General features: G+C 38.7%; 1 protein-coding gene across 4 annotated transcripts in view; it reads right to left on the bottom strand.

The window, feature by feature from the left end:
* Positions 1-12,968, bottom strand: part of TAX1BP1 (Tax1 binding protein 1) — a 31,748-nt gene that overhangs the window by 6,995 nt on the left and 11,785 nt on the right. For all 4 annotated transcript variants that reach the window (XM_080974749.1, XM_080974750.1, XM_080974751.1 and 1 more), the window contains 8 exons: positions 12,213-12,371; positions 10,026-10,174; positions 9,852-9,942; positions 8,868-9,053; positions 7,970-8,197; positions 5,989-6,135; positions 5,039-5,164; positions 3,582-3,653 (listed from right to left, as the gene is read on the bottom strand). In XM_080974749.1, coding sequence (XP_080830875.1) covers positions 3,582-3,653; positions 5,039-5,164; positions 5,989-6,135; positions 7,970-8,197; positions 8,868-9,053; positions 9,852-9,942; positions 10,026-10,174; positions 12,213-12,371 — 1,158 coding nt within the window. The remainder of the gene's footprint in view (positions 1-3,581; positions 3,654-5,038; positions 5,165-5,988; positions 6,136-7,969; positions 8,198-8,867; positions 9,054-9,851; positions 9,943-10,025; positions 10,175-12,212; positions 12,372-12,968) is intronic.

Genomic DNA, 12,968 nt, shown 5'->3' with positions numbered 1-12,968 from the left:
TAAATAAACACCAGTTACGATTATTCTTAGAAATCTGTTTGTGTAAAGCACATACATGGACTGCTAAGAATACCATTGCAAGAACACTCTCCACTGTGCTGTGCAAAACAATCAGGCTTGATACATGACCTCCAATTTACTTGAATGGCTTAGCAGCAGCTGTCATAAATGTGTACTTGAAGTGAACAAAATACACTGCAGGATTTGTGGACATTTGAATCTAAATGCTTACTCACTCAACTCTAGGTGACGGAACAATTTCAGGACTAGACCATTGAAGGCAGTAGAGGACTGACACTAGTCGTTAGCGTGAACTTAGGAAGAGCAAAATGTACCAAAGTATTGACACATGTAGATGCCAAATAGCTAAAGAAATTTAACTCTGCCCTAAAATAAGAGAACATACAGGCAGCTGTGTTTCCGCATGCAAATGTCACAAAAAGTATGCTGGCAGTTCTATATAGCAATGTGTGCAGCAAACTCAGCCCTCCAGATGTTTTGGGACTACAATTCCCATCATCCCTGACCACTGGTCCTGTTAACTAGGGATCATGGGGAGTTGTAGTCCTAAAACATCTGGAGGGCCGAGTTTGGCTATGCCTGGTGTGCAGCTTGAATATATATGCCCTTCATCCCTTCCATGCAACATTCCTGGGCACATGAGAAGAGAGAGGCCCATCAATGACAGACATTATGGGCTTGGTTACTGGTTCTATAGCTGTATTTATATTAGCTACTGAACTAGGCAGCTAGGGCCAGAGCTTACACTTCCTACACATATTGGGATGAAACACTGGACCATGGAGAAGCTCTCCTGATCTTTTTTCAACTAAAGGAAAACATTCCTGTGGGTGAAAAGCAAGCTGCAATGTCTGCTTTCTTTATCAACATCTTCTCAAAAGTGAAACAACTATTTTATGAATGGAAACGGCAAACAGGATCCTGCACAGACAATGTTTTCTGTCCTTTTCATTTGTTTAGAAAGCCGTCCTTATCTAAAAGATTTACTGGTTCTAAGTAGGCACCGAATAATCATAAAAGACCCAATGCCACATGAATGTTTATCTGGTTTTGTGATATCCTGGTGACTGAACATCTTCAATTCCACTAGAAGGCCTGTAAGCTCAATTTGCTTTGTTTTGCTCTGGAAAGTTGCCAACACTTAAAGCATTACAGAACTCCATCTCCTTGTTATATGTTCTAGTGACTAAAACAACTCGACCACAAATCAGATAGCTACTATTTGGGAGCCTCCCCAGAGCCAAATTATTTTGTTTTAAGTTAATACCTTGAAACCTAGCTGAATGTAACAAACAAGAAAAATAAGGAGTAACATACATAAAGCACAGCTGCTTTATTTCCCAAGTCAAAACTTAAGAAGTTCCATATAAGATTAAAGTGACTGGAAAATTTTAAGAAATCAAACAAGGGCTGCCCGCACATTTCTTAGATCCACAGATTTTAAAGTTGATAGTTCCTAGCTGTGTGTTATTGTTTATCATAACAAAAGAGTATTTGAACATTACAAAGATATCATCTTTATGGAAGTATGCAGTACAACAATTCTTTTAAGTTTTAACAAACCTAAATAAAAATGGTGTTTTGATAAAGCTAAGCAGAAAAGAATCATCTTAAACACACAGTTCCAACAATGGTGATTGTACTTAAAGGCTTTTGTTCAAGTATCTATGCATTTCCAGAAAAGACTAGATTGTTAAAAGGTTAAACAGAGTGCATTCTATGGCTTCCCAATTTATATTCCATTATACATTTGTTTACAAACTTTACCCAAGAGGAAATGCTAAACACATTTATTTCTGCTATCCTCAAACCTATAAAATTACTTAGTCCCCATTTATACATAATACTTAGCCTTTGATTTTTCTGTAATCCCTAAATCTAGGCAACATATGGGTATGATTACTCCTTAGTTCCTTTTAGAATTAATTTGAGCTACATTTTATTTTTAATCTTTATTAATGTTGAAATTAATATGGAACTGTCACCACTTGTTAAACACTAAACACAGTGCATAAAGAACTGCTCAAACTTGGGCAACAGATAAATCCATCTAGGATCAGAAGAACACCATCTAAAAAACCAAACATTTCTACCTATGTATATGCACTGGGGCTGTCTGGATTTTCTGCTCCTTATACTAGATAGCATACTAGATAGTATAAGGAGGCAGGAATTATTAGTGGATTGTGATCAGCCTCTGAAACCCTTATAAAAATGTAGAATATCTTTAGGCAGCACATTTGGTTTCTCACGTGACAGTATAGAAAACAGTCCAGAGAACTATTCTCATCTCAGCTATTTCAATGCTTTATGAATTCTTAACTTTCTTTCAACTGTATCTGAATTCATTTCTTCCTTGTTTCACATAATGTAGTTTGCAACCAATTACTAATTCTGACAAACTATGGCCTTTTCTAAAAACTATTGGCTGGGAAAAACCTGCACTGAAGCTACTCTCTCGATCTTATACCCACCCACCAAAGAAGAGCTGCAATTTTCAAGGGGTACATTTGAGATGGGCAAAAAGGAGCACTTAAGGGCTGGCCATGGTAATTAATGGCAAGTCTTTCCCCTCTCCCTCTTCTTTTTTTGTAGCAGGGCAGACCTTTTCCTTAAAGAGAAACACCTATGCAAAATGTCATGAGTGGTAGCAGCAAAATGTTATCAGCCCTCTCTGTGGAAGGCTGCCACTGGCACGCCATCATTCTGCAGAGAGCCATTGCATTCTGGGATAAGAGAGGCATTTTGCAAAGTTCCTGTTTTTTGTTTTCAAAAAGAATGGACATGGTGATGCTACAAGCAGCATTTTTGCAAAGCTTTTTAAAAAGCTCTAATAACACCACAGCAAGTTTTATCCACCCGTGAAAATTGCTAACCTCTTCTCCCCCACCACCTCAATTTGTCATCTACGAAAGGTCTGGTGAACAGTGGTGGGACATTTCAGTCCAGCCCTATACTGGGTACGGCACGCAAATTCTGCTAACGACTGCCCTGTCTTCTCACAGTTTGCACAGCAAAGTGTCTTCAGATGGTCAACATTTAAAAGTGAAATGACCATATTTTCACCTCAAACCTTTGCTAATGTACAAAGACCTGAACAACATGGGTCCTTAAGGAGTGCCTGAGCCCTATGTTCAAGTTCAATCACTGTGATCATCTAAAGCAGCACTGTTAATGTTACAGAGGCCCAACTGGCTTAAACCAAAGGTCAGGCATTTAGTGCTGCTGGGTCTTATGCTGTGGAACACACTTCCAGCAGAGATTCAGAAGGCATACTTGTTTTTGACCTTCAGACATCTCTTGAAAAATTCATGCTGATTGATCTATGCAGTTGTTTTTTGTTTTCATGTTGCTATACCTTCCCTAATATTTTGTGAAAGAATGGTACATAAACACTTCTATAAACTCTAATTGAACATTTCCCATAGCATGTTTTTGCTAACAATTCCTGGTTTCCATAGGCAGCCTTCCCACTCTTGAAGCAGCTTCATTTGCACAGCAACAGCTCCAAACAATCTCCAATGGAAGCAGCTCACCAGCTTATAACATTTAATCAGTACCTTTTCTCTGCTGAGGATTCCCAAATGGGATGTCAGCTCATTTATCTGTCTGTCCTTTTCAGCCAACTGCACCTATTTAATACAGAAGTTCAAAAAACCATGTTAGGCAATGAACAGCAGTTCCTCACCTATACTTATAATGAAATTTTCTTCTGATAAAAAATTGCAGTCTGATGTTCCGTAACAGCATAAATTACACCCAAGTAATCATTTACATCACTATTACAGTTGTCGATAAAGTTTTGATCAGCAGCAGTGCAGACTCAAGTCCTTCATTTGGTCAACAGATTGTGGTATCAATTCCTCCATCTACTAAATCAGTTTGTTCAACTGGGTTTTCATGCACTTCCCTACTTTTTTGGATAACTCTGCTGTCACCTATCAGTTTCTAAAATCTTGTCAGGCCCTTAAGGTGAAAACGTAGCAACCTTTTAGGGGACTGGAGAGTGGGAAGGAGCTCTCTCTTCCTATTACTGTAAGTGAGCTAGATTCTCACAATCCCTCTCCTGCTGTTTTCAACCATCACACACAAAATTACACAGCAGCCCTTTGAACAATAAGAAGCTTGCAGTTCTTGCATGGGAGGCAGGATCTGACAAACCTATCTCTTCATCCCTTTATTTCAGAAGTGGGAGGTGTAGAAGACAGGGAGTAACAGTGAGATATTGCTGGATATTGCCTCTCTGTCTCTGGAGAGGAGGAATATGGGTTAAGAGAGCAGAGCAGTAATGCTGTTAATACATTTCTGAGGATGAGGAATAGGTGAGTAGATTGAACCTCCTTTCACTTGCTGGCTCAGTTCTGGTGAAGAGAGGTGTAACCCCCATCTTAGAGTACTTTAGTTAGTGTTCAACTCCATCAGACAGATTTGGGGCAGTGCCTCAATTTAGGCAGTGATTCTTCATTTCCTCCCCCTTCTTCAAAATGGAGGTGCCATCTGACTCTTTACCCTTAGGTGTGGGGGCAAGATTCAGTTCTTGGCAATAAAGGCACCTTGCATATGCCTAAGTACTATTAATCACCAAAAGTAGAAACTAACCCAACTTGTGCACCATGTAAGAACTATAAATTTCATTCTCCGGGTCAATTTTTCTACCATTAGAAAGAACCATGTTGATTTGTGAGTAGAATTTTCAGGCTTCATAGTATAATGCTGAAAAGGGTAGCTGCTAACAGTACAATCACATATGCTACTATATACAATCAACCTCTATTTCAGAGAACAATACTGTACAGGTAAGTAAAAGCTAGCATATTCAGCCAAGAAAATTTCCAAGAGAAATAATGCGCAACAAAAATCCGAGTCAACAAAGCTCTCCATAAAGTGAATTAATTATTTTTAATTAACGGCTCTGTACAATGCATGTAAGAACTTTATGATCAGCAGCTAATCTCTGTTTATTATTGTATGTCTTTAAATGTTCAGGTACGACTGTTAAAGGAAGAGTCAGACTTACTAGATACTGGTCTTCTACTGCAGCCAGCTGTTGCTTCACACTCTCACTAATTTTCACTTGCTCCTTCCATTTCAGCTCCAACTTAGCCAGTTCATCAGCATAGACACTGCATTTCAATTTCTCGTCCTGCAGATAAAATTATTAGTCAACATTTCACAACCCTGCAGATTTCACTGGCCCTTTCACATGCATTGCAGCTTCTTTAAATAAAAGCTGTCAGCTGGTTTCCTCATTTGTTATCCAATCATATTGGCTCCTATTTTGCGGGCCTAGATAAAGAATCAAAGCAATGAAAATGCTTCTGTGTGATTTAGTGTTTTCTCCACAGTTCTTTTGAAACATAGCTGTTTATCTCTCTATAAAAGTTGTTTCATTTTTGGAGGGGAGGGGGGCGGCGTTACAAATACTCCACGAAGCTTTGCTGCTATCAAGAACACCTTACATTCAGAAGGCCAAAGAGAATGCACATTACACTCCAATACACAGCAGAGCCGTTTATGAACCAACTTCTAAGGAACTAGTAAAGCATGCCGAGGTGGGGGAGAAATGTGAACATGTTACCTTTGCGGGTAGAAGAACTGATATATACAATTCCTCAATTGGTACTAGCTATTTAGACATAATCTATTTCAAGAGAATCCATCATCCCACTTCATGATTTCAGGCTCTTCTTATTCATCATTTTTCCATTTCTCCTAATTCAACAGGTATTTTAATCTACATATTAAAGCTGCTATCTGGCTAAAGACACCTTTTTGAGATAATCCATGCATGAGTCATAGCAAGCATCTTTAAAAGGAGCATTCCCTCCTATGCAGAGAATAGCCATTGTGGATAATAAAAAAAAGTTACATATTTTCCTGTAAAAATATTCTATTTCTCCCACAGTAGTCAACTGATTTTAAAAAGACTGAGTGTGTAAATATTACATATTCACAAATGCTACTCACTGTTTGGTCAATAAGCTTATTGACTTGTTTTTGCAGTTTCTGGCATTCTTTGAATTTTTCCTTGTAATGATCAGCAGCCATCTGCAGGCGGAGCTTTAAGTCTTCAACTTCTCTGCGTAGTTCCTTCTCTACAGTGCTGGAAGTTTCCTTTAACAACAGAATGATCATCAATAAAAGTGTGTTTATTCTTCAAAATAATTCTGCTTTTTCTTAGTACTATAGGTTTTTAAAAGTGATAAATAAGAAATTACTTCTGCTGACGTCAAATTGTCAATTTTTCTTGTTGAAATGAGATAAGAGTAACTACTTTTCTTATATGCCTTGCTTTTTTTCTGGAAAGTTTAGTGCAAGTTGTATGAAGCCATTAACTGTTTCCCAGCCAGGCATTAACTGGGCACACACCCACTCAGTTTCAATTATGCTATAACAGGAGTCATTCTGGGAACTTTTACCAGACAAAGCCAATCCTTTAACAAAAAAATGTCCCAGCAGTCAATAGGCTCTCTTCCATAGCACATAATAGATGAAAACTGCAACTGAGATGCATCCTGTATTAAGACTAATCAACTCAGTTGGTTCAAAAGGCTGCCTATAAACATTAACCATTAGGATACTATTCAAATGCCATGCTCTGGCTACTTTCTGGAGAACTACTGGCGTACAGGTCAAATTAACCCTGCCAAATCAATGAATTTGGCTCATGACCTGACACTGTATCACGCCACGTGCACAGACCTGTTATCTCTTATCTTAGCACTGTGTTGCTTAACACCAAGACTGGAGATTAAGACCGTGCTTGCTCACCTACCAGAATGGCCAGTGGAGGGTGAGCCAAGTATAAGCAGCAATTTTTCAAACTCTCCAAATTAAAAAAATTAATGTCAAAGGCAATGCATACACCTATATCAAGGTGGGGGCATGTTCTACTCCCATGCCTACGTGGGAGGCTTATATTAAAATTGTTTATTTGACCATGAAAGCTGCAGGCTACGCAAAAGATATTGGGGGCCTCATTCAACATTTGGCCTCTATGTTGGCCATTCCTAGATTGGAGAATCTGAATAGAAATTGCAATAAACACTCTAAGCTAGGGTTACCAGACATCCCTGGTTTCCGGGAACAGTCCCCAGATTTGCAAATGGGTCCCCGGTCAAATTCCTTCCCCAGAATGTCCCTGGATTTCATTCAATGTCCCCAGGAAACGGGGATGCCAACAGAGCAGCCGGAATCAACTCAATTGTTCAGCAGGCGGGAGAAGGTGTTGTGATTGCAAAGCACAGGAACACACGCGAGAGAGGGAAAATCGGAAAGAAAAGCCCCCTTTCTCTCCATCAGCCTCGTCAGCCTCATTTAAATCTCCCTGGATGGCATCCTGGCCTCTGGCAGGATCCAGTTCCAACCCTTCTTCAAGCTTCGCTCCCCCCCCCTTGCTTCTCCCCTCCATTCTGCCTGCACGAGTCTGTTTGCACAGCAGGCAAATCCAATAGGTGTCATGTGAAAGATATATTTCAACTGCCTAGACAACTTGCTATCATATTTTGTAACAGTTAAGCTTGCTTGCTGACGTTCACACAAGATCAACTCCTTGTGCTAACATTTCACTGGATCTCTTCACTGCAATGCAATTACTGTGTTCTAGACTAGTACAGTACAGTGGTACCTCAGGTTACAAACACTTCAGGTTACAAACTCCGCTAACCCGGAAGAAGTACTTCAGGTTGCAAACTTTGCCCCAGGATGAGAACGGAAATCGTGCGCCGGGGCAGCGGGAGACCCCATTAGCGAAAGGACACCTCAGGTTAAGAACGGTTTCGGGTTAAGAACGGACCTCCAGAACGAATTAAGTTCATAACCCAAGGTACCACTGTACTAATCCTCACTGAAAGTGAATGATAATTGGTAATTATCCAAATAATTTTGTTTTGTATTATTTGTAACAGAAAAATTATTATTAAACTTAACAGTGCAACCGATCTCTTACCTGTTCATTTTTCACCAGTGCCATTTTCTTAAGTTCACCTACAGCATCAGCAAGTTGCTTCTTCACCTTTTCATTTTCTAATCGCGCATTATGAAGATCCGCCATAGTTTTATCGCGCACATTTACAGCATCACTGAGCTCTTTTGACATCAGCAGAGCTTCCTGCCTACTAGCTTGAATCTGATCCTCAGCTTTCCGAAGCTGTTCCTTCAAAATACTTGCCTCTTCCTAGAATAAAAAGTAGAAAACTTATTTTTAAATGCGACTCAATATTTGTGTCTCACTTATCTTCAAATGGAAGACACACAAAACATAGCTCTGCACTACTTTTAGGGGAAGCGCCATCAGTACAACGTCACACTAAGCAGTATGGACAGGGTTACTGACCCATATTTATCATCAGTTCTTTACATAACATTGATTAAAGCTTCCTAATAATTTCGCTTCCTTTTTTCTCCATTCCTGAACAATACAAACCTTGATACTCATATCTAGCCTGCTGGTCATATTAATATCATGATTCTATTTCCTGCAAAAGAGTGGTATTTTGGAAATACTATAACGAAGATGTTGGTAAACAAAAGCATATGAAAGGAATACTTCTAATTATCAGCATAACATAAGCTATTTGACAAGACAGAGGTGTGCAATATCTAAAGGGAAAACATGCCACAAATGGACAATTGCCTTTAATTCTGAAACATGAACACAGATACAAGTCTTATGGGAAGCCACAACAACAATTCAAACAGAAAATCAACCCCTCTTTTAGAGAATGAATCCATTTACCCAATGACTACTCTGCAGATAATCTGAGATAACTGAGATATGCACTGCACAGAATGAAAAGCAGAATTAAATCATAAACATTAATATGTTACCAAAGTACCCCCATTACCTTGTTTGATGAAGTAAGCAAGAAAGCTCTCTTCAGCTTTTCTTTTTCAGCCATGCACAGTTGTAATCTGCCAACTTCCTCTTTGTAATAGGCTATAAGGTTTTCTTTGTTTCCATCCAAATTCTTTAGAGTGTGAACTTCTGATGCAAGTTTGGTGTTCTCAATTTCTGTGTTCTTCAAGTGTATCTAATTATAGTTACAAACCATATGTAATGCTAGAACCACCTTACATCCTTACCAATAATGTTTAATCCAAACAGCCCCCCCAAAAGAGACAGATGGGGAAATATTTTAATATAGTTGCTATCATGATGATGAATTCCTATTTTTTCATTGGCTTGGTCAACTGTTTTAAGGTCTTTTTAAAAGTTATGTCTGAAATGGTATATAAAATAAAATAGTTCTGAACAGACATTTTTCAAATATATTTATAAAGCTGATACTCATGTCTTTTGTGAAAACATGTTTCATCAGAAGTGATGTTCCTTCCATGAGTGAACAGCTCTGTAAATTCTATAAGTCTATATGGAGTAGGTAGCTAGAAACTGATGCATTTTTCAGATTGTGAATAGCATGTTCAACACAGATTTGACCAGGCATCCATACAAAAGAGCTGAACTTCTCTTTTGTAGCTGAACTTCTCTTTTGTAGCTATAAACTCGTTTGTCTTTTATTAACCTTTAAGTGAATGTTCTATTTTGCTTTTACGGAAGACTTATTATGAAGTAAGTATGAACCTGGGAAACAGCAACACAGACATCCCAGTAATGCTATGCTGTAACTGCCCTGTGATCTTTGGATGAAGGCAGTATACAAATTTAATAAATAATAATAAAATCTTTGTCAGACTGACTGTGTTGCTGGTCTATGAAAACTAAATTCTCTCTATATACATATATCTGCGTGACCTTTATTTTACTGTATCTTTCTACTTAAAAATGCATGAATTGTAGTTCTCAGCTATCAGACAAGCAGAAAAGTTACCTTGTAGAGTTCCTTTTCATCCTTCTCAGTCTTCAACTGGCATTCAAGTTGTTCCTTTTCAATGGCTACTTTCTTGAGTTTATCTTTCAGGCTATGAACAAAGTAAAACATCCTTATGTATTTGGTTCTCTTTAAATATCAGGATTAAATATCAGGATTAAATTAGATGGATACCTGTCTAACTCAGTTTCTTTTGCAATAGCTTTCTGAGTAACAGTCATGATGTCTTCTTCAAGCTGTAGAACTTTGGAAGTAGCCTCATTCTGCTTTTTCTTGAGTTCTTCATTTTCAGTTTTAAGAGTTTCTGCAGTTTTCGAATTATCCTTGCAAAAGCAAAAGGGCATTTGTCAAAGAACATTTTGGGTATACAATTCTAAAGGAAAATAATATTGCTATCAGCGAGCAAATCAGAAAGAGTTTAACATCTAAGGAGGGTTCATGAGATCTGAGCAATTTGTACTAAGAAACCACACAGAACCTCCACCATGATTATATTCCTGCAGTTCAAAGGGCAGGATCCAACGAAACATTAGCACAAGTTGAGTACTGATGTTTTTGCCAAACAATTCTGCAATGCAATGCAGAAGCTTAACTCTTCAAAATCTAACAAAAACAGCTGCTGCCCTAGAGGTTGAAAAACACATTTTGAAAGTGTAGAGAAACAAGTGGATGTAGTTGTTGCACCACACTATGAATGAGCTTCCTGTCAGGAGAATGACTACCATGACTGGATACCACCCATGCAGCCTCTGAGCCTCCCACTCCCAAATCTGTCCTAGAGGATCCCCTCAACCCTTTGGGGGGAAATTAAGAAAAGTGTGTGTGTGTGTGTGTGTGTGTGTGTGTGTGTTGGTGGAGTGGGGGTGAGACTAACATTGCTTCCCACTCCATGTGGCCGATGGATGCATTACTGTCAGCCAAGTGATTTCGTTGGGTACAACACTATATAAAGGTAAAGGGACCCCTGACCATTAGGTCCAGTCGTGACTGACTCTGGGGTTGCGGCGCTCAGCTCACTTTATTGGCCGAGGGAGCCGGCGTACAGCTTCCGGGTCATGTGGCCAGCATGACTAAGCCGCTTCTGGCGAACCAGAGCAGCGCACGGAAACACCATTTACCTTCCCGCTGGAGCGGTACCTATTTATCTACTTGCACTTTGACGTGCTTTCAAACTGCTAGGTGGGCAGCACTAAATAGTGTTTAAGTTAAGTCTAAACTGAGCTTCTGCAACTACCAAAGGAACAAAATTATCCCTATCATTTTGTAACCAAAGGAACTGCAAATCAATGGGCACTGAAATGTATCTTCCATATTTGAGTAACTTTAAAAGAGTTTTACAAAATAAATATACATTTATTTTCACGCCCTTTTAAGATTATTAATAGAAGACTAGAACAGCAAAGAAAAAGAAAAGAAAGCCATAAAACCATGATTTTTATTAACCTGCAGAAAGAGAAAAATTATGAAACCAATGAATCTGTCAGTACTCTTTATTTAGTCTATACATATGGAAACATTTTTCAAATGCTTACAGGATCAACAGAGACATGTTAACTGATTTACTATATACCAAAATTATACATAAGGGAGCTAAGAGTAGACACTAACATAATATTTAAGTCTAACCCAGGATCCTAGTATTAGTTTGTCACGAGAGGGAGACAAATGACTGTACAAGGCTGCACTGCAGTGTGGGCAGTACCTGGCTTAATACAACATATCATTTGTTTGTTATATTAAACAAGCTTGTGCTGTGCAAGACAATGGAAACATTTTGAAAACTGCTCCCTCATACAACTTAAGCTAGATATTAAAAATTTCAAAAGTGTATTTCTGTCTTCCATTGAGTTAGTCCTGGGTGAAAACAGCCTGAATCAAAACTTTTTGAAAAGTTCTACCAAGTTATCAAGACACAGCAATACAGTGGTGCCCCGCAAGACGAAAAACTCACTAGACGAAAGAGTTTTCCGTTTTTTGAGTCGTTCCGAAAGACGAATTTCCCTATGGGCTTGCTTCGCAAGACGAAACGTCTTGCGAGTTCTTGCGAGTTTGTTTCCTTTTTCTTAAAGCCGCTAAGCCGCTAATAGCCGTGCTTCGCAAGACGAAAAAAACGCAAGACGAAGAGACTCGCGGAACGGATTAATTTCGTCTTGCGAGGCACCACTGTATTAAAAGCTATCAGAAGAGTATTTATGTTACACCTACATACATTCTGGAAAGTATATCCATCGCTAAAAACTTTCAAATGATGTTGTGCATCCTCTATCCTGAACTCTGGCGTATTTTAAAAGTTTTTTAAAGTTTTAATCTGCCTTTGAAAATGTACAATTCTTTTAAGCTTTTTTGAACTTTAGGAGTTACCTTTTGCTGTGCTTCAAGCTGATCACATCTTTCCTTTTCACGGTTCAGTTCTTTTTCCAGTCTTTCAACTTGATCTCTAAGCTGCAGGGTTTCCTTTTCAAGTGAAGCAGTCACCTTTAATAGTTCTTCTTTTTCTTTCATAGTTTTTTCAATCTGGAACTAAAACGACATAATCCCATCTTACATGGTAGTTCTTGCCTCAATATTACCATAACATTACAAATTTGTAAGTACTGTATAATTTCTTTCAAGCTGCATAAATGAAGTACACAAAACCAAAAGAACAGTTCCCATAATTACTTTAATATCTGACCACCCACCTTATCACACATTAATCATAAATTAAGGCTGAATTTTTATGTCAGGTTAATAGTCAGCACAGATAACTATTATTACTTTAAAAAAAAAAAAAAAGGCAAAAGGTAAAAGACCCCTGGATGGTTAAGTCCAGTCAAAGGCGACCATGGAGTGCGGTGCTCATTTCACTTCAGGCCAAGGGAGCCGGCGTTTGTCCACAAACAGCTTTCCAGGTCACGTGGCCAGCATGATTAAACCGCTTCTGACGCAATGGATCACCGTGACAGAAACCAGAGCGCACGGAAACGCCGTTTACTATTTATAGTTACAAGAAGTATCTAACTTCCGTGATTTGTAAAAGTTTATTTGTATCTCTCAGCTATAAGTAACCACCAGAACTCTAGAAACGAGAATCATGGGATCCTTTAGGAACTTAAGCCCTCTTGAGGACTTCACCAC

The sequence above is a fragment of the Podarcis pityusensis genome (genome assembly GCF_964106645.2).
Source record: "Podarcis pityusensis genome assembly, chromosome: 12".
Lineage (NCBI taxonomy): Eukaryota > Metazoa > Chordata > Lepidosauria > Squamata > Lacertidae > Podarcis > Podarcis pityusensis.
This window is presented reverse-complemented; position numbering and strand designations above follow the sequence as displayed.